Here is a 19,893-nt window from a genome sequence, read left to right on the forward strand (position 1 = left end):
TCCTGAAGATACAGTCCTGACCTTAACGAGTGACATAATGCATGGAAGAACAAGTCTTTGGGTAACCACTTGTACTCAGAGGACACAAAGTGCAGAAGAGCCCTGCTCTTTCCAACAAATTGTGCTTGCTTGAATGAGAAGCAGCCAGGACTCTGTTGAACTGAGTGAGTTGTAGAAATGTGAAATCTCTGTAGAAATGTGAGCTATCTTCCATGTGCTCCGTGTCAGAGGGGGAAATTTCAACAGGAGTAGAGGGGGAGATTTGCAGACCCTCTTTGCCTCATTCACCCTACTCTCCTTTCTATGATACATTTCAGCCTTTAGCTCTTGATTCTGGCCTAAGAAGGATAAATTTATAGAATTTGCACAATAGTCTGAGTTGGAAGGGACACTGAGTCCTGCTTTTAAGTGGATGGCCTATATGGTAATCAAACACATGACCTTGGCTTTGTTAACACTGTCCTCTCACTAACTGAGCCCGTATCAGATTACCCTATCAAGATAGGGAAAAACACAAAAATGGGGGAAAAGTGAATGGAGTACAAGAATAAACTCTTATTTTACTCTCACATATTATCCCTCAATCTTCTCTCATTCTGCCCCTTCTACCACTTAAGTCCTTCCTTTCCTTTCTCCCATTGTTCGCAACATTTATTACACTCCAAGTCTCACCTCTCTCCCTTTCACTCCTAATTTGAACAGTTAAAAGCATTGATATGTCATGTAGACATTAATGTTTTAAACAAGACAAAGATGGGTGTCAAGTCACCATGGATGACTGATAAAAGTTTCTGAAAGGCAATTGAAGTCAACCCACCATGTTCTGAACACTGGCAAAAGTCACTTTATATAAGAAAAGCACTGTTTGAAAGAGCCACAGCAGAGCAGGCTGGTACTGAAGGCTGCATACCACTTTATGGCACCTTTTATCAATAGTCACACTTCTACCCATTATTTCTCACATATTTCTCTTCTCTGCACATAATACTCACTCTTCCCAGTTCTTTATCTTCAAGTGCCAGCACCCCGGTGCTTTCTGTAAAGAGTTTTACTTTGACAACAGGCCGAGGATGAGTAGTGGTGAAATCTCCTTGGGTTCCCCATCTGCAATAAACAAAACAACAACATTTAGCTAGGGCTGAGCACGGGCCTGAGAGTGATAGGACTGTAATCTTTTCTGCAGAATATTTACCAATGCACTCTTAGAACTTAATTTTCAAGTTTGAGGAGGAGGAGGGTGGGAAAGAAAAGGGAGGCACATTTTTGAACATCCAAGATCAAATATTTACATAGAAAAAATGGCTTTTCTCTGCAATAAAACAAATCAGGGTTTTTCTGTATGTCTTTTGTCATAAAATATCAATCCAAAATTTTTTAATGGCAAAACTCAAGGAACAGAAATTTTATCTTCATAGAGAAAAAAGAACCAAGCAAGAAGGCAAATAGAGATCTATTTTCTATGAAACATACTCACTGTCTTCTGCATACAAGTCAAATTAATTTAGCAAAGAATCATGTCTCAATTCACTTCAGGCAACCACAGAACAAATAAATTAGGAGACTTAGGCAGAGAAAATCTTATCTTTTATATTATATATATTTTACAACTTAGTATGAGAGTGTAGAAAAAACATAAACACAAATGCAAATAACAGGAAAAAATATTATCAGAGTGACTATAGCTCTGCAAAATAATTACTGCCACAAGGCTCCATGCTTTTAGAGAACCTTAATTAGGCAGACAGACTTCTAGTCGTTAATCTCTTATCTCAGTTAAGACACTTGGTTTGCCAACCTTCCCCTCCTCCTCTCTGTGTGCCAGTGGCACAAAAAACGAAAGTTATACAAATTAGGTTGCAACTTCCTTCAATGATCTATTCCATTTTCCTGGACAACCACATGGAGCTCATTGCATTGATTAAACTGATTGTGATTATGCTACTAAGTGCAAACAAATTGCAAAAAGTAAGCACAGTCCCAGTTTCTCCTGCTTTAGTCCATTGTGTGAAATATTATAACTATCAGAAGCTAATAAAATAAACAGATGACCTTAAGAGTATTCTCTATAAAAGGATGCATTACACAAGCCAAAATCTTAGGCCCTCATTTAGAAAATGCAATAATTTTCATTTACATTCAAGAGTACACAATCTCTCCAGTATTGCAACGTGAGCATAGAGTAGCAATTTTCCAGCAAAGGGATCTATTAGACAAAAAAAAGCTTCAGCTAGCATGAGTTACAGACTTCAAGTCTAGAAAGTAATATGCAATCAAACCCAAAAGGCTTTAAGGAAGCAGCAGCTCTTATAAACCAGTCCTACAGGTGGTTGAACGTCTGACTCTGAAAGTGAGGTTCATCACAAATTAACTGAATCTTGCAGTAAATTCTTTCTTCTTTGCTCTGTCTAGGTTAGCTAGAAACTTACTCTGTGGTGTGCGTAGCTTTAGCCTCAGCAAAGTGGTAATTGAAATAGGAACTCTGACAAATTACCTTCCTGAGTGGGAGAAAAACCTGTTTATGATCTGTTGACAGATGCTGCAGCTGCAGAATAAGATCATACCTACCACTACTGCTTTTCCCAGCAGTGGTGCCAGGGGTAGGTTTTGTCACCATACAGAAATGAAATTTCCAAGGAGAAAGCACCTTTACAAAAGATGAGATAGTTGTATCTTCAGTTTAGCCTCCAGATCCCAGTATTCAGGAAGAACGTTGCTTTGAATTTGGAAACACAATCTAAGCACTTTGATAGCTGCATCCCCTCTCTCAGCTGTCCAGTTTGTTCATCCCTGAGCTTCCAGAGGTATTAAACTGTGCATGCCATATTGGACTGGACCACACAAAAAACCCCAGAGAGACTCCCATTAAAATAACAAAACAAACCCAAAGCCTCTCTACAAAGGTCTAGTGCCAGCATCAATTCATACAAAAGAAAAGAGAAAGGTCATGCTGACTGAAGGGAAGAGACCCAGCCCATTTAATGAAGAAAACATCACCTGCAACAACCCAGCTGCTGCAAGATGAGCAGCAGGTGTGTGCTTCAGCATTTCCTGGGGTTTGAGCACCCTAGCATCAGGTTCAAAGAACTTCCTGGAAAGTGGTGCATCTTTCTTTGGAGACCCAGGCTCCATCTCTGCAGAACAGAGCAGGCAGGGATGGGGCACACAGGTGCCTTGCCCAGGGAGCCTGAGAGAATTTCCTCCTTCTCCAATTTAGAGGCACAGTGAGAGACTGATGAGAATGGGAGTAACATGGGGTCATGTTGTTGGCACTTACATAGTACTAGAAATCATCTTTAACATAGAATCTGATCATCAGCCTTCACTGACATCTTTCTCCCATCCCTTGTTTCATCTGTACCAGTAAATGAAAATCCTGGGCCAAAAACCAATGGTCTGAATCAACTCCTAAAGCTTAATGATCATGGTAGAAATATTCCATGCGCTGATCTGCATGCTCCTGGACAATTAGGACTTCAGCTGACTCCCATAGCCTCTCAGGAACATTTCTTTGGAAGTGAATTATCTGTAAGAGCAGATGATCACAGAGTTTACTGACTTAGTCTTAATATCATTCCTCGTGAAAGAGTTCATGAGAAATCACATTCCATTAGAAAAGGCAAATCCAAGATTGTATCCTTTACTATCACACTCACTTGTGGGCATCTGATGTTCCTATCAGCTGTTAATATAACAGCAAAGTACATGTAGCTTATCTTTATGTTCCTTGTGTATTACTAGAACACAAGTCCTGTTTCTTTGAAGTTTCATGTTTTCACAGAGGTATCAATTCATACCATTTGAAATCAGAAGCCAAAATAGTCATATCTTGTTCATTTTAGTTTGCTCCTTTCAAGAAAGAACATAAGAGACCCAATACTCCATGCAAAATGACTTTATCTAGACACAGTTCACAGTTAAATGCTGTACTTTTAAAAGTACATTATTATGTTATTATGCATAGTATTAATATATCGGGCAAGAACTGAAGAAAAGTCAGAAATGAGAGCCTCGTCCAAACTTCAACTTGTAGTCTAACCTGTTAGAATGTTCATGCTAATAACAATTTGCAATTTGCATTTTTTTTTTGTTGGTATGAAATGAGGTGAAGCAATAACAAAAGGCCTTTTTGACTGTAGTTTGCACTGTCAACACTTCCTAACAAACTTCAGTTCTGTTAGAAATAAAATTGTGATCTGCAAAGATTGTCCCATGAAGATACGAGGAACTCAGTATTTATTAAAGATGACCCAAAATAAAGGAAAGACTGAATAAAGTATGCAAGTGTGCATAAGCTAGCCTATTTTGACATACTCTTTACTGTTCTGAATTTATATAGTTGCTCAAGAGCTGTCAGATTTCAACTTTATTTTCTCCTCAGCTATTTCTTTTAGGACACCTGGTCAGACTCCAGTCAGTAAATCAACAATTTGTTTATTCTTCCTGTTTATGAATATTACTTTATTTTAACCGAATGTATTTAAATGGATATCACACCTTCAGCTTCTATATCTTAAAGTATTAAAAATAATATCAGATTTTCTGCATACAGATCAATTTAAAATTATTACAATGCACATGCAAATGATAACTTTGAATCAGGTACTGTCCCACCATCAGCTGTGACTAAGAACTGTGTACAGTAAATTCACGAATACAAGCCGCACGGAGTATAAGCCGCATATCCGGTGTGTTGGCAACATTGATGTCTTTGTCAATAGATAAGCCGCACCCGGAATATTAGCCGCACTTTAGTTCGCCGCGAACTTTCACAAAATCGTCATTTAGTAACACAATCGCGGGATCGCCGGGGCTTACTGGCTTACTGCCGACCTCGGAAACATTGTTTCCAAGTGAAAAAAGACACACCCTTTATTTACAAGCCGAAAAAGACAGGAACAATAGTGTGGTCATTTTGCGAGCATTCCCAATGGATCCGCGTTGCCTTTAAACAGCCGCTCAGCCGCGCGGGCAGGCAGCTGAACTCCGAGCGGAGCCACATCTCCGTGCTGGCACAGGAGCGGCCGTTGTAGCCCTCGCGGCCCGCGGGGCGAGCGGCCGTTGTAGCCCTCGCGGCCCGCAGGGCGAGCGCCGCTATGGCCCTCGCAGCCCCGTGGGGCGAGCGGCCATTGTAGCCCTCTCCCTGCGAGCCGAGTGGCCGTTCTACCCCTCTCCCTGCGGGCTGAGCGGCTCCCCCAGCCCTCTCCCTGCGAGCCGATTGCCCGCTTCATCCCTCTCCCTGCGGGGAGAGAGGCTCCCCCAGCCCTCTCCCTGCGAGCCCAGCCAGCCCCGTAGCCGCACAAGACTGAAAACACTTTAAAAAGTACAGAGAAATATCACACACTTTTATCGAACTGCCGAGGTAACTCACCCCGATAACAACCCCCGCCCCTCAGTAACGCCGCCATCCACAGGCAGGCAATAAGCTGTTCTCTGATTGGTTCATCATCGGAACAACGGGAAACCATGGATTTCAGACTGTTTTGGCTCGGGACTGGACCAGCATGATACTAGGTAAGGGCAGATATCACATTTTTGTCCATAGATTAGCCGCACCGGAATATTGGCCGCATTTCCGGGTTTCCACCAAAATTTTAGTCTTCTTGCTGCGGCTTGTATTCGTGAAATTACTGTAATTAAATTTCATCAATCTTACCTATAATGCCAAGATTGTAAACACAGTCTTCCTAACCAATAAATAAGATTTTACTGAATCACTTGTTATTTCCAGTGTAAAATTCCATATTTTTTTTCCATACTTTTGGATATTCATTCTAGATCTATATATCTGTTCAAAGAACTGGTGAGTTTAATGGTGAAAATAGGTTAGGAGTATACCTAATAATTCATGAAATCAATACCTGAATAGTAATTATCATGATGATTTCTCATTTCAGCTTATAGATTCTACTATAATTACATCCACTTAGTTTCTCAAAAATTTAATTATTTTCCTCCAAAACACATTTGTTGTCTGTCAAGTGCATTTTTAATCCCTATTAAAGCATTAATATTTCTGATTCTTGCATTTGCTTAATCTCTCTGGAGCAAATATTTTAGCAGAACATCTTTAAATTTAAAACCTAAGCTGCTATGTATAGGTAACACAAATCAATGATTTTCTTTTAAGTTTAGGTTTATACCCTGGTAGTTTTCCTGAAGAAGATACAGTACCTCCCAGAGAGGATTGTTTTCCGGAAGCACATATATTGAAGTCAACCCCTATATAAAAGATTTTTCACATCATTCATAAGACAAGAACTTTTAAACTGTTTAATTGAACTACTTTCTGTTTTAAATAGGAACTTAGAATGTCGCCTCCAAAATCTGAATGCTGGATAAAGAAAAGCTGCTTTTCTTTATATTTTAACTGTCAACATAAATTACTGAAATATTTTCTGCATGAAAATAAATCTTACAACTGACTTTTACCTTTCCTACAGGTGAACCAGTAGGTTGAAACCTAGCTTTCTGAAAAGAGAAGTAGTTACTTTGTGCTATTTTGATCTTGTTTGAGCAAAAGTACATTGCAGATAATTTACTTGCTCTGCTATGGAGTTCCTGAAGGAAGGATGGAAGAAAGGATGAGAAGAAAGAACAAGCAAATTCATCTAGCTTATGAAATTGTTATTTACAGTGTACCTTTAGTAAATCTTAACTATCCATGCTTGTGATAGCATATGTTTTAACTAGTAAATGTATGCAAGCAATGGAAACAAAAAATCAAGCACCTCCACATCTTTGGAGGAGCCATTGATTTTTGAGTATTGGTCCAATGATTCCTGCTAATGTGAACAATCTTAGTGCTGAAAATGTCCAGATGGGAAATACAAAATTTTAGACATAACAAGTATGGACTCATGCAACATTTATATTAAATAACTACTAAATTATACTATGGTTACTTGTTTGGTTTTTTAAAAATCTTGCTAGATAAACTATTGAAAGTAACAATAATTTCATCACTAGCTGCTGCAGTGAGCTCAGAGCACTGTTAGCTGCAGCCCATGTAGCATACCGGATACCTCTAAAACTACCAACTACCAACTACCAAGTCTGAAAAAAACCTTGATTCTGACTCTTCAGGGTCTCATTTCACCACATAATTTTCCTTTGTTTAAATATTTTTTCTGCTTTTACCTTCTCATTCTCTTTACTATAGAAACTGCAGTGATTTGATGTTTGTTCATCTTCAACCATAAGCCACAGTCTTTTCACTGTATTTCTCTGCTGCTGTCAGAGGCACGTGGGCTGATATAGTAATTAGAGACAAAATATATTGCCAAAGTTTATATTCCTTACTGCAAAAGTACCTACTGCCAGCAAGAAGGTGAATGTTTATTTCAGCTCAAGATTTATCACTGTGTCACAGAAATCCCTGTAAGCGAATTAATTTTTCTACTTCAGCTTGGAACACATTTCATACACTGGAAACAGCAGAAAATTTCTCTCTCAGGTTTTCCATTTAACTCATGGTCTCTGTTAGTCAAAACTTTTTTTATGAGATCATGGGAGTGAATGTTATAAAATTTATTATCCCAAGCACAGATCCAGAAATTTTATTTTAGCCCTATTTACTGGAATACTTTATTTCTGACAAAATACCAACTCTACAGAATTTTTACACCATTTTTTGTCCTCAGCAATATGGAAACCTCATTTCTGAAACCAGCACCAGAGTATATTGGTCTTCTTGGTGCCATCTTTTGTATCTTTCTGGTTACAATTCTGGGTTTAAGCCTTCTGCATAACCTCAATGTGTTTATTAACTATTAATTAAACTATCTTAAGAGGACCTCTGGAAGAGTTTTCTTATTTGCTATTCAAATAGGGATGTGGACAGAGCTGGAATGAGCAGGATGACCCACCCAAGCCATTTTGTTAGGCATCTTACTGCTCCACAGGAGTGAGAGATTTACCAGCACATCATCTTTGCACATCTTAGAGCTGGACTGGAAATAATATGTTGAGGTCTCTGCAATATCTTTGTGTTTCAACTATGTAAAGACTTATACTAACCCTGCTGTTTCTGCTTTGCTTAGAAACAAGCTTTAATTGTATCAAAACAGGTATCTATAACCCTCAGGTTAGAAACCATACTCACAGTGCAAGTTGTGAGATGAAATGCCAGGAAACGAAAGGACAAAGGAGGCTCGGCATCTCCTGACACATCCAAGTACACCAACACATTAAAACACTTCAAATCCAGGTCTGACAAACCTTCTGTTGCTAGTGAAGGATTGTGTGAGTGTGGAATTTATGAAGTGTTGCATATCACTATGTCCAACTGCACAGATACAGACAGAGAAAACGTGAGGCAGAGCCAGGTGCTGTTCCAGGTCACCCCACAGCAATCTCACAATAAATCAATAACTTGATGAGGAGGCTCCACTCACCCAAATAAAAACAGAGTTAAATCCATACTTATCTGATTTTGGTGTTTTTACTGAGACTCCTAAAGAGAGTATTAGTTGGTGCTAATTGCTACTAGTTCTTTCCTGCTGATACTTGGAAAAATATCATAAACATTTCATTTTCTCTTCTGAGCACAAAAATACTCATCCATTTGTTAATGACTGACACCAGGATGCTACACTAGAAATCATAGATTTGACTCTAACAGCTGTCTCATACAACCCAAAGCACATTTATTTTTTCTTATGACCACCATACAAAATAATATGAACATTGCAGCTACTCCCTTTGAAAAAGGATATTGAAAGGTACTGCACATGCAGAAGTTTATTGTGCAGCACTAAGGACTTAATAGGACAAAGATTATATGCAACATTTTATGAATATAATGCATATATGCAACATTACAACCACTTTTGATAAATTTATTTATTTATGCATTCTCCAGTACATTAGTGGGATCTGGAATTAATGTTTGGAACCACAAGGGAAAGAGCTAGTATGCTTGTACCTTTCTAGAATGCTTACAATGGGATTTACATTATAAATGTTTTCCCTGGAAAATATTTCTTTATTTCTCTAGTTTAAAATTACTCATTTTTTTAAGTGGAAGAACAAGGAGCATAATTTCCTTGCTCAGAGTAAGCCCATTAAACTGCAGCAGAAAAGCAAGTCATAAAGAAAATTCTAAACAAATCCTACCAGCCTTTCACAGTAGAACAGACAATCCCCACACTCAGGCAAGCTGAACCATGAGGTAGCCATGTGTCTTGGCCTTGCTTTACTGACCTCATCTAATCTTCGGTGACTCTGTTCTTCCCTGTGTTACTGTGATTCCATGACTTTAAGTGCAAATCTTGAGAACTACAGACTCATTGTTTTGCAATCCCTATTGAAGAAACACTGATACTTTGCATAAATACTATCTCTGCTTAGCTGCTCTCTTATAGGCTATTGAAGGAGCATGACAATGGTAATGGTTTTCACCCTGAGATTCCCATCAAAGTGTTCCCAAAGCTACAAAATGCAGATAGGAGAAAAATAAATTGTTCTATGTGAATGACAGGAGGAAGGGAAAGTACAGCAAAAAGGTAAGTCTTGGTATAAGCATGGAAAGTCACCCAATTACTTTTAAAGGACACCTTTGATTCCACCTAAGTGGAGTCTACACTACTGTCTTTTACCATTTATCGTTTATTTCTGTCTATATGGGAACTTTTGACCTGGCACACTAATGGTTTGAAATGCAGACTAACAAACCATCTCTTCAGCACTTCCTTTCCAGAAAATGTGTGTTCAGCATCTACAGCTGCACACACTAGGCAGCCCATCACTTAAGTTCATTAATTTAATTTAATTAATGCATTGTTGAGTCGCTATCTGGTGTAGTCACTCAAAAAGGAAGTAAATGTTTGGGTAATTTTTTCTTTTTCTATGGATTCAGCAGCAATATTAAGGGGTTTTAGGGTGATTGTTACAAAACACTGGGAATCCCTTCTTGGAACCTTTTTCTCAAGTAAAAGAAAGCTCCAAATTGTTATTTCAGCAACAGCAAGGACACATTGTTTTGACAGATATGCTAATCTGTAAAGCTCCTTTATACAACTAGATTAATATGAAAGGAAAAAAGAATAATCTGTTAATATGCAGACTTTTTTCCCAGGATTTACTTTTGGTAAAATAACAACTGTTTTGGATAAAGGAATTAACAGAGCTCAAAATTACTGTTTATCTGAGAGTTAATAATGATCTATGTGCAATCATGTATTTATTTTTAAGCATATAAAATATTAATATATGAAAAATCATTTGTAAAAAAATCACAACGAAAGTGTGACTAGTTTTTCTTTCAAACAAAAAAGTATCTAATAGAAACCAGAAAGGCAAACCAGAAGAGGGGTTCAGTGCATAATAAGCAACTAAGTAAAAACACTCATTTAGGCTTCCTACACTGAAAAGAAGAAAAGTGCACTCTAACAGTACAGAGTGCTATTATGACAAGTATTGTCATTATAAACATAAAACAGTATGAATAAATTGTTAGTCTTGCTTCTCCATCTCTATTTTAACACAGGCAACTAAGACAAGCCAGGGTGAAAATTTTCATGGGTATGTGTCTAGAATGGCACACTGCCAGGTGCTGGCAACCACTCATACATATTAAGTGAACAATTCATGAGAGGCATCACCTCCTGTTTCCCACCAAGGTTCAAACTCACCTAGAGAAGGGTGATGGGCACAAGGGCAAGACATAGTGATTTATGCTCTTGAAATTTCTATATGCATATTTATCTCACTTTTTTTCCTTGAGAAAGATAATTATGAATCCATCATAACACTATTAAAAGTTTTCAACTCCTGTTTCCTCCATGTTTCATTGTATTCTGTGACACTTTAAACCTTCAAATGTTTTAGAAACGTTTATAAACTCACTTTGATGAAGCAGGTAGATGCTGTCATGTCAGTATAAGATGTAGGAAAACAATCACAAACTAGGCTGACCTACCTGAGCCTGCAGAGTCTGTCAGGAAAGAGCCAGGAATCAAATTAGAAAATGTCAGTATTCCAGTTGGAAAAAGACCAGTTGCTATGTTTTAATCTGAAACTCCTTTTACTGCTGACTCGTACTGCTCTTATCAGCTGTCCACACAACCCTGCCTTTGTTTTTGCTATCCTCCTACTCTCAATCCATTGGTATTGCTTTCAAATAGGCACATTAACAGGTAGAATCACACTTTAAATGATGTAGGATCTACAAATATATTTTCTTCATCTGTTTGCTGTACTATTCTATATTCTAAAAGTACCAGACCTCTCGACACCTCTGAGGATCAATGCACAGACTAACACAGTGACAGCAAAGAAGAGTCTGCCCATAGAGAGGTGAAAAACAGTTTTCTGAATGTCATGAGCATTTGACATGTATAAAGTATTCTTAGCCTGAACAGGACTCAAAAGCAGGAACTTCTTTCTTTCAAATCCTTTTTCTCAAGATTTTTCTTTACCCGAAACAACAACCCTAAATTAAATTGGGCTGTAAAATGTGTTCCAATTCAAACACTGTATCTAAAATGTTTAGCAATGAATTTGAATGCAGCTGTGTCATACTGCTTACAAGACATATAAGCAAATTTTTGAAAGGTCTTTTCAAATCAGGAAACAAGAATAAGATATTTTTAAAATATAAAATCAGACATTTAGGTCATATCAAAATTTAAGAAGAATCCAAAGAATTGTTTTTATGTCAACTATTGCCCACAAACATTAATTAAACTTGATAAGACAGGTGCAGACCACCCTGAAATACAAATTTCAGATTCACTCTACTTAAGTATTCCAGGAGGAGATGGGAGGTAAAATTTGAGGTAATCCTTCTCAACCCCACCCTTTTCTCTGACAGACCACAATCCTCTAGATGATCTTTAGAGGTTGCCTTTGCCTTCAGTTAGACCCAGCCAGAGACCAGGTAGATATATCAGAATAAGGCTTAGCCTGATCAAAACCATTTTGTTTATAAGCAAGATTTAATTAGCTTTGGCTTCACCATGCTATTCATAGCCAAAGGCTTTCTAGTTTTAAGCTGGATCACACAACTGCATATGCTTTAGCAATGTTATAGAAAGCTTTAATCTGTCTGCACAATATTAGTGGCATCTGTTGTGGATGAGGTGGGAATGACAATGGAAACAGATACAACTTGTGAATTAAGCAGTGTGTCAACAGTCTTCCTCCAAGCTCTGATTGTTATAGTGAAAAGAATGGGTGGGACTTGAATCTTCAAACCCAAAGATTTCCAAAATGCACAGTGAAATAAAACTGGTATCAGTCTTGTAAGAGACATGTAACATAATATTACATTTTAAAAGAAGACAGGTACACATCTCTTCTTTCCAGCAGTGTCTCTAGATGAGGAGAGTTAATACTCTCTCTGTATGCTATACGTATTATATATTTTTTATGCCCTAATATATGCATTGGTGACATAAGGATTATGCTTATTGTTAACTATCCAAATAGAGCCAGGGATACAACCAACCTCAATTATCTCCTTTCATCCCAATTTCTTCCACACGACACTTCTTTATTTGAAAACAGAATATTCCCCTCTAACAGTAGTGGCTTTCACAAGCCCATTAGATAAATAGACTTAGAATATTTTGGGAGTTAATAATAGAATCACCATAAAGTTTAGATTGAGAGGAACCTCTGGAGGTCACCTAGTTCAAACCCTGTGTAGAGCAAGAACAGATAAAATTAGGTTGCTCAGGTTTTTTTCCAGTGGAGTTTCAAATGTCTTTTAATATAGCTTCTGTATATAATTCATATTTCTCTGCAATAAGAGAGACGAAAAATTTCTTCTAGAATATAAAATAGTAATCAGTGACATCACAGAACCAAGGCACCAAGTGAATAAAATTATCAAGTGCATTTTCAGCTGAATCCATATTTCTTTTGTGGAACTCTTCCATCATTAATCCAGAAGACACACTGGTATAAATGTGTACACTTTTTCTTCATAACTTCCTTTGCAGAACCAAGAAAACATTGGATAATCTCCTACTGTTAATTTCTTTTTTTCACTCTTAACAGCTGGATAGCAAACATACATGGTATTCCAATGTTTTGTTTCTTCTACCCTATTTTGTGAATTGCTCCAAACAAGAAACACATACTGACATATGACAAGATGAACACAATGATGGAATTTATCCTTTAGAGATATAAAGATGAATCTTAGAGAGAATTATAACAATCATTATACAACTCAGTCAAGCTGAATTTATGAAAGCAGACATACTTTGTTTCCTGTCATTATTCCCACTTGTCCCCCGCAAATTCCAAAATATTATCAAAGGATCATGCTCATCTTTACCAAGTTTTCAGCATTGTATCCATGAGCATAATTATGTCTCTCAAGCTTTAGTCTGTGAAATGATCTTACTAAAAACACAGAAGTTCTCTAATATACAACCTTGCTTTTGTAAATGTTGCCTAAAATGTATTTATGACTTCAAGAAAATAACTCTATGCCAAAAGTAGGATGAACTACTTTGTAGTGGATCTGTGAGATGAACACAGGATTTTGCTGCACCTAGCTGCAAGTAAAAACCATTCAGGCAATAAACAGTCAAAAGAAAAGGTGAAAATAAAAAATCCTGATCAAGAAGTTAAATCCTAAAGAGAATTTATCCTCAGAAGATACAATAGGAAGCATATGAACAGCAAGCTAAGCACAGTTAGATGAAAATGCACTTAATAGTCCCACATAAAAAATCCCATGTACAAATAAAATCATTTCAACAAAAAAGGCACCCAGACAAAGAAGTGGAAAATCCCCACACTGTAAGGAGAGTTAATCAGCTTGCTTGCAAAGGAGGAGTTTGATTACTGCCTCTCTGATCAATCAAACTTTGTGTTTCTGTCCTGCCTTTCTTCTTATGTATATTCTCTCATTTTCTATTTCAGAATCAAGGCAATATGAGGAAAATACAACTTTTTCATTCTACATTTTCTCTTGTGCAAAAGCAAGAACATGAATTCCTACACATGAAAACAATATGAGGCATGGCTGCAGAAAATGAACAGTATAATTAAAGTATCACTGAATGAAAAAACCTTCATTTATGCAGATGTATCAGACAGAGAGCAGTAGCATGTGGGAAAAGGGGAGTAGGTGTGTTTTCCCTTTCCTTACAAGCTGTATATCTGTATTATCAACCACAAGTTGGGTGACAGCTTGAAGTGTTACTGTCCCCTTGTTTCCCTTAATCAAAAATAAAAAATTATACAGTTGCAAGGACTACAATGAAGATGAAGAAAGAAAACTTTCTGATGTTTGGAACATGATTGTCAAATATTATAAATGTTATTTATCATTTTTCCCTTCAGAAATGTTGTCTTAGGCTACATCCTCAAAACATCATATTAAAAAATTACTATTTTTTATGTGCAAACATGTAACTTAAAAAAGCTTTAAATTTTAGAAATTAGGCCTTTTTCTATTTTTTTTTTAAACTCATCTATGGAAGTTTTTCTACGCAATCTTTAGTTAATATGTGCAGAAGTTATCATACTTCAAATACTTTATGGAATTAATGATGGTATAATATGGCATAAAAATAATGTGAGCAGCATTTACTTAATTTGTGCAGTACTGACCGAGGATCCCTGCCTCCTCTAGTCAGATTTAATCATGAATTCTTCACATACTTCTAACATATAATAGCCCTTTTAATAAGATTCTACAATCACTGGCAGTAAAATACGATCATATTATTTGTCTTGTTCGCATGAAGAATATCCTGTCTCTATCAAAGTTTTCTCGTCATCAAGATCTGCTATTTTCCTATTGTATAAGTATGTGACAGGAAAATGTCATGTGTAGAACTAAATATGTTCTCACTTTTTAGGCATGATTTTGCATACCTAGAACAGGACAATTTCAAGAAATCACATTATTTAATATTCAGAATGAATAACAATCAAGGATAAGAAACAAATGTGGATACCATTCTCCACAAGACTAAAGACAAGGTCACTTCAGTGATGTTTGAAAAATGAAATTAGCACTAGATTTCTGCAGATGACCCCCTGTGGCATCACAGCAACAAAGTTATGCAAAGCTTCACAACTAAAAGGGCCCTCTGAGGGCTCTGCTGACTGATCTCTGGTAGAAAAGGTCACAGGCTACCTTGGAGGGATTTTCAGCAGGGCTAAAAGGCAGGAAACGGTGAGAAGGAATGAAGAAATATTTCACAGGCAGTTATAAAAATTTGATAGAGCTTGCATATGAAGCTGTGTAGCTGATCTGTTTGTAAAACTGTCCAAGACATAAACTCAGTAAAACTGCATTTGTATTTTAGAATGAGCATTAGTTACTTTATTATATTAGTTACACATATATGCACTCAAACATAAACTCACAAAGTTATTATTCAAAGAGAGAGAAAGCAGGGGTTAAATGCAATAACAAACAAGACAATATTTATTACTGACGAAAACTATGCTCTCCTTCTAGGGACTCTAATCAGGCATTTTCTCTTTAAGAACTATTATCGTTTCTAGTTTTCATATCACTCTTAAGGCGGCAGTCAGGGATTTAGAGGAATACTTATATACATATATAAAAATACTAGAGAAAATATTCAGCATTTTGGAATAGTGCATAAATGGTGAATTAAGTGTGCACTTGACTCATGTTTCCATTAATCTCTTCTCTAAGATCACATTGGCTTGCAGTGGCATTTTGAAACAATCAAAGTATCTTATTTTCTCCTTTTCACTATCAGAGCTTTTGAATTTTCTGACTGAGTAGTATCATTGCGCTGCATATACTGATGTTTCACAGATGAAAAAAATGGCCATAAGTAATTCTTTATACCTTTGGTGGGTTTTGTTTGTTTTGATTTTTTTTTTCACAAATGTAGCTACCAGCTCAAAATGATAAACTGAGTACAGAAAAATGTGTGTGACAAGCACATGATTTGGAGCTCCTGCCAGCAGTCTCCCACAGCAGGCTGGTGGTAATCATTCACTTTTCATCACTGTCTCATTCTATGCTTAGCATGAGAGCTCTGGTACCCTTTTTCTAGCTGCACATCCTACACAAAACGTGAAGTTATGATCTCCTCCAGCCTGACTGATACTTTTCCTTCATATCAGAAAGGCAGCATCAAAAATTATACCAGTAAGAAGCCAGCTCCAGCAGCAGGCAAAGCAAACAGGCAGTAGCCTCAGGCATCTGACAGCTGTTTTTTCTGTATCAGGAAAGAGATGGTCTGGCTGTGCTTGCCCACCAGTGCTCTTCCACCAGCATAATTTCTGATTAAATTCTGCTAAGCCCTCTTAGTTGCCTCCACCACCAATCAATAAAAGCAATATTGCTACTGCCAAGAAAACCTGATTTGGCTCTAACAGAAAAACTAAACTGTGGCAGAAAGCATGTCCCTTTTCATAGGCAGCTTCCTCCATCTTCTAATTGTTTGCTCCTAATTTGCTAATTTCATGCTTGTCTAATTTAATATCCTCCCTCATTGCCTCAAAAGAAGTCTCTATCTGTGCTCAGAAGCTGTGCCTCTAAATACTCATAATCATACCACATGCCAATGTCTCCTAATCACTCTTGCCAGAAATGGAAAAGAGCACAACTCAGAGGAGCACAAGAACTAGATACTATTCAGAGTTCTATAATCCTTTCCCCTTTAAGTTACACTGTTTTACAGGACAGCAGGTTAACAGCACCAGTAACTCCCATTCCTGTGCTTCCAGACTACAGTTCGGGGCATTTCCCAAAAATTCATCTTCTAAAAAGGCACAATTTTTTCCAAACAAATTACTTTGGTTTGTACACCACCACTTAGATGTAATAGCTCATAAACTTTCTCCCATACTCAATCGACTCGTACCTTTTGAGCTTGAAGTTCATTAAATCAGTTTACAAGCTTGGAGCAGGTCCTAACATTACACCTTTTCCTAGAAACACTTCGGTTGTTCTTGCATTGATTCCATCTTTTCTGGAACTTCCTTTTCACAAAGCTCCCATTTTTACAAGTAAGAAAATCAATTAATCTCTTGGTGTTTCTTATTTGATGCGTCTATATACTTCTGATTGATTTTACAACCTTTACCTTAACCTGCAGAATGAAATTTGTAAGCCATGAACTGATTGTGAACCATCCCTATCATATTTTGCTCACCATATCTGGAAACAGCTTGAGAAAACAAAACCCTTAATATCCACAGACTAAAAGGAAGATAAGTCCAAAATTTAAAAACTTGTGTATTCTAGGTGATTTAAAGACTCATACCAATGATATCAGGGGTTAACCATGTGTTTAAAACAGACCCCAACAAGTTCAAGGGTGAGAAAAAAGGGCAATACACCATCAGAAGAAACAAGAACCTTGGCTTTGTCAGCAGGTAAAAGCTGCAGGTATGTGTTGTAGAGAACAATATGAGAACAACTGTAAAACAAAGGACATTTTGAGGATGTGCCCTCCATGGAAAAGTCTAGAGGGTCTCATGGGACCCTGAACCACCAGAAACCACCCCAAAAGGTCAAAAATAAGCAGATGATGTTGAATACCCACTTATGATCTTGCTTCAATGTGTATATCTGTGTGTCATTCCTTTTTGGAAGGTTCCCCCCACCCTCACATAGTACATGGAAATTATAAGAATAAGTATTTCAATACCCTGGAGAAGGAACACAGCCAGGGACTGTGACAAATGAATTTTACATCTTGTCCCACATACGTAGTGTTCTGCAAAGCTGTTTGAATATGCTGCTGGTTTATTTGCCAAGGAAAGTTGCCACAGCTAAAGGAAAGTCCACCAAATTAGATCTCCTTCTACTCCCAACTGCAGAAGAGACAGATAAAATTGTGCTTCGAATTTTGCCTAAAAAATTCTGTCCTTGTGGTCTGAATGGAATAGAAACTACTGGCCCAATTCCTTAGATATTTTATCAGATATTCTAACGACTGCAATTTTTAAATTGTGTTTCACATGGCACACTATGGTGCCAGTAAAACCCCAACATACTGTCTGGAAAGTTATCTACAAAAGATTCCAAATGACATTTTAACAGAGTGAAAAGTGTCTGAAGACAGTGTGTAGGTCAAAAAAATCAACCAATTTAATTTCTTACTCTGCTACACTAACGGGTTCAACCACAGACGGCATGATGCTATCCCCCTCCAAGTAAGTTTTCTGACTGCCTCCATCAAAAATTAATTGAAAGAAGTGGATGCTATAATTTAAAATGAAATAGGCTCAGCAGGTGAGCAAGCTTTGTCAAGATTGATTACTGAGTATTGATTTCCCTCCAATTGTACAAGTTACACTCCACAAGGCCACCTGCACATTAACCTACAACGTAAAAAATCACCTCAGGCTAACATCTATCAAGAGGTTTGTATTTTTGGAGGATGCAGTCTCTAGTTCTTTTCCTCAACCGTACATTCAACAACTTCCATTTGGACAGCATCCACACTTTGTACTTACTTCACTCTAAGTATTATTTGTATTTTAACTTCTCGGAAAGAAATCGAGATACCTACTCAGGAAAAAAAATCACATAACTAACACTAAGCTAATTGTAAAAACTGTAAATAAAATCAGACAAGTTCTCCCATGACAGAAAAGAGGTACTGATTCAGCAAGGATAGAGTAGCTTACTGTGGCCTGGAAGCTTCTGCTTGGTCTGTCTGAAGCTTTTCACCCCCTTCCACTTCCATGGTGCAGTAAACAATCCGATTGGGAGCAACTGACTTTAAACCTTGTACCTCCATTATAACAATCTGAGGAAAAGAAAGCAAATAGTTTATCCTTCAGAAAATATTACACAGCACAATTACCGCAGCACTAAGCTCCACAGATATTTAATAAAACAAAAAAAAAAAAAAAAAGGAAATATCCCCAAAATCCCGAAGTTCACTCACTCAAATCTTTCTACTTGGACAAGTGAACAAAAACTCACTCCAATCATAATTTAAACGCCAATAGTGCAATTTGAGACTAATGTCAAAATATAATTCTAAACTTTTATACATGAAAAACTGTATCTTTTAATAAGTCATCTGAGTGAAAATCTATAGAACAAATAGGTTACTAAGTCTGATGGTAAACAAGTAAGTACATTGATCATATCTAGAAAGCTAAATTATGGTGCTGTGTCTCTGGAAGTTGCAACCCTCCAGCCTCAGAAGGCATTTGGCATTTTGCTGAGCAAGAGGCAGATCACAGCACTGGCATCAGCTCCTGTAATTTTTTCCCCACTACGCACATCTTTTCCTTCTCCCAGTGCAGTACTTGCAGTCAGGTTCAGTATGCATATGGGGAAGAGGGAGTAGAGAAACAGTAAAAGCCACCACTACCAGCTGTGCCATGCAAGTTTTACTCACCAGGGAAATTATGAGCTTGGCAGATCCTATAAATTTTCACCTCCTCTAGACTACTCTACACTAGCTCAGAAAAGCCAAATGCAGCTCTACTTTAAATGCCTCTCCGCCTTTTGAAAATCTTGTCACAGTGTGAACTTATTGGAATTTTTGCATTTCAGATGTTTTTAATTCAGAAGACTTGAGAAGACAGTCAGGTTCCCCTGCTTTCTTTGGAAAAGCTACTTTTCTTGCCAGTTCCATTTGGGCCCATGCAAAGAAACTGGGAAAAATGTACTCTATCAAAAGAAGTTGCCCTCAACTGAATGTTACATGTAAACAAACATTTGTTTAATTTGTTTTAAAGGTGTCAGAAGTAATAACTACTTTTGGTCTCATTAGAGGCATTTGGTTTCTTAGGTCAGCAAGCAACTACTAAACTGTGTTGCTATTAACTTTCTTTGCACATGTGCCACTTTGTTCCAATTCAAGTAAATTAAACCAGAATTCACTCCCAGCTATAAAATCCTCTGTACTTTAAAATTCCCAGAACGTTAGTAATAGTTGCATGTCTTGAAAAATTGCTAGTTTGTAAATACTA

The 19,893-nt window shown here is 37.3% G+C and overlaps 1 protein-coding gene across 8 annotated transcripts in view; it reads right to left on the bottom strand.

Moving 5' to 3' along the window:
• CADPS2 (calcium dependent secretion activator 2) overlaps positions 1 to 19,893 on the bottom strand; it is a 292,254-nt gene that overhangs the window by 147,990 nt on the left and 124,371 nt on the right. For all 8 annotated transcript variants that reach the window (XM_033057248.2, XM_033057245.2, XM_033057247.2 and 5 more), the window contains exons 6-7: positions 18,592 to 18,713; positions 993 to 1,104 (exon numbers count right to left, since the gene is read on the bottom strand). In XM_033057248.2, coding sequence (XP_032913139.1) covers positions 993 to 1,104; positions 18,592 to 18,713 — 234 coding nt within the window. The remainder of the gene's footprint in view (positions 1 to 992; positions 1,105 to 18,591; positions 18,714 to 19,893) is intronic.

This window comes from Catharus ustulatus, chromosome 4, assembly GCF_009819885.2.
Source record: "Catharus ustulatus isolate bCatUst1 chromosome 4, bCatUst1.pri.v2, whole genome shotgun sequence".
NCBI classification, from domain to species: Eukaryota; Metazoa; Chordata; class Aves; order Passeriformes; family Turdidae; genus Catharus; species Catharus ustulatus.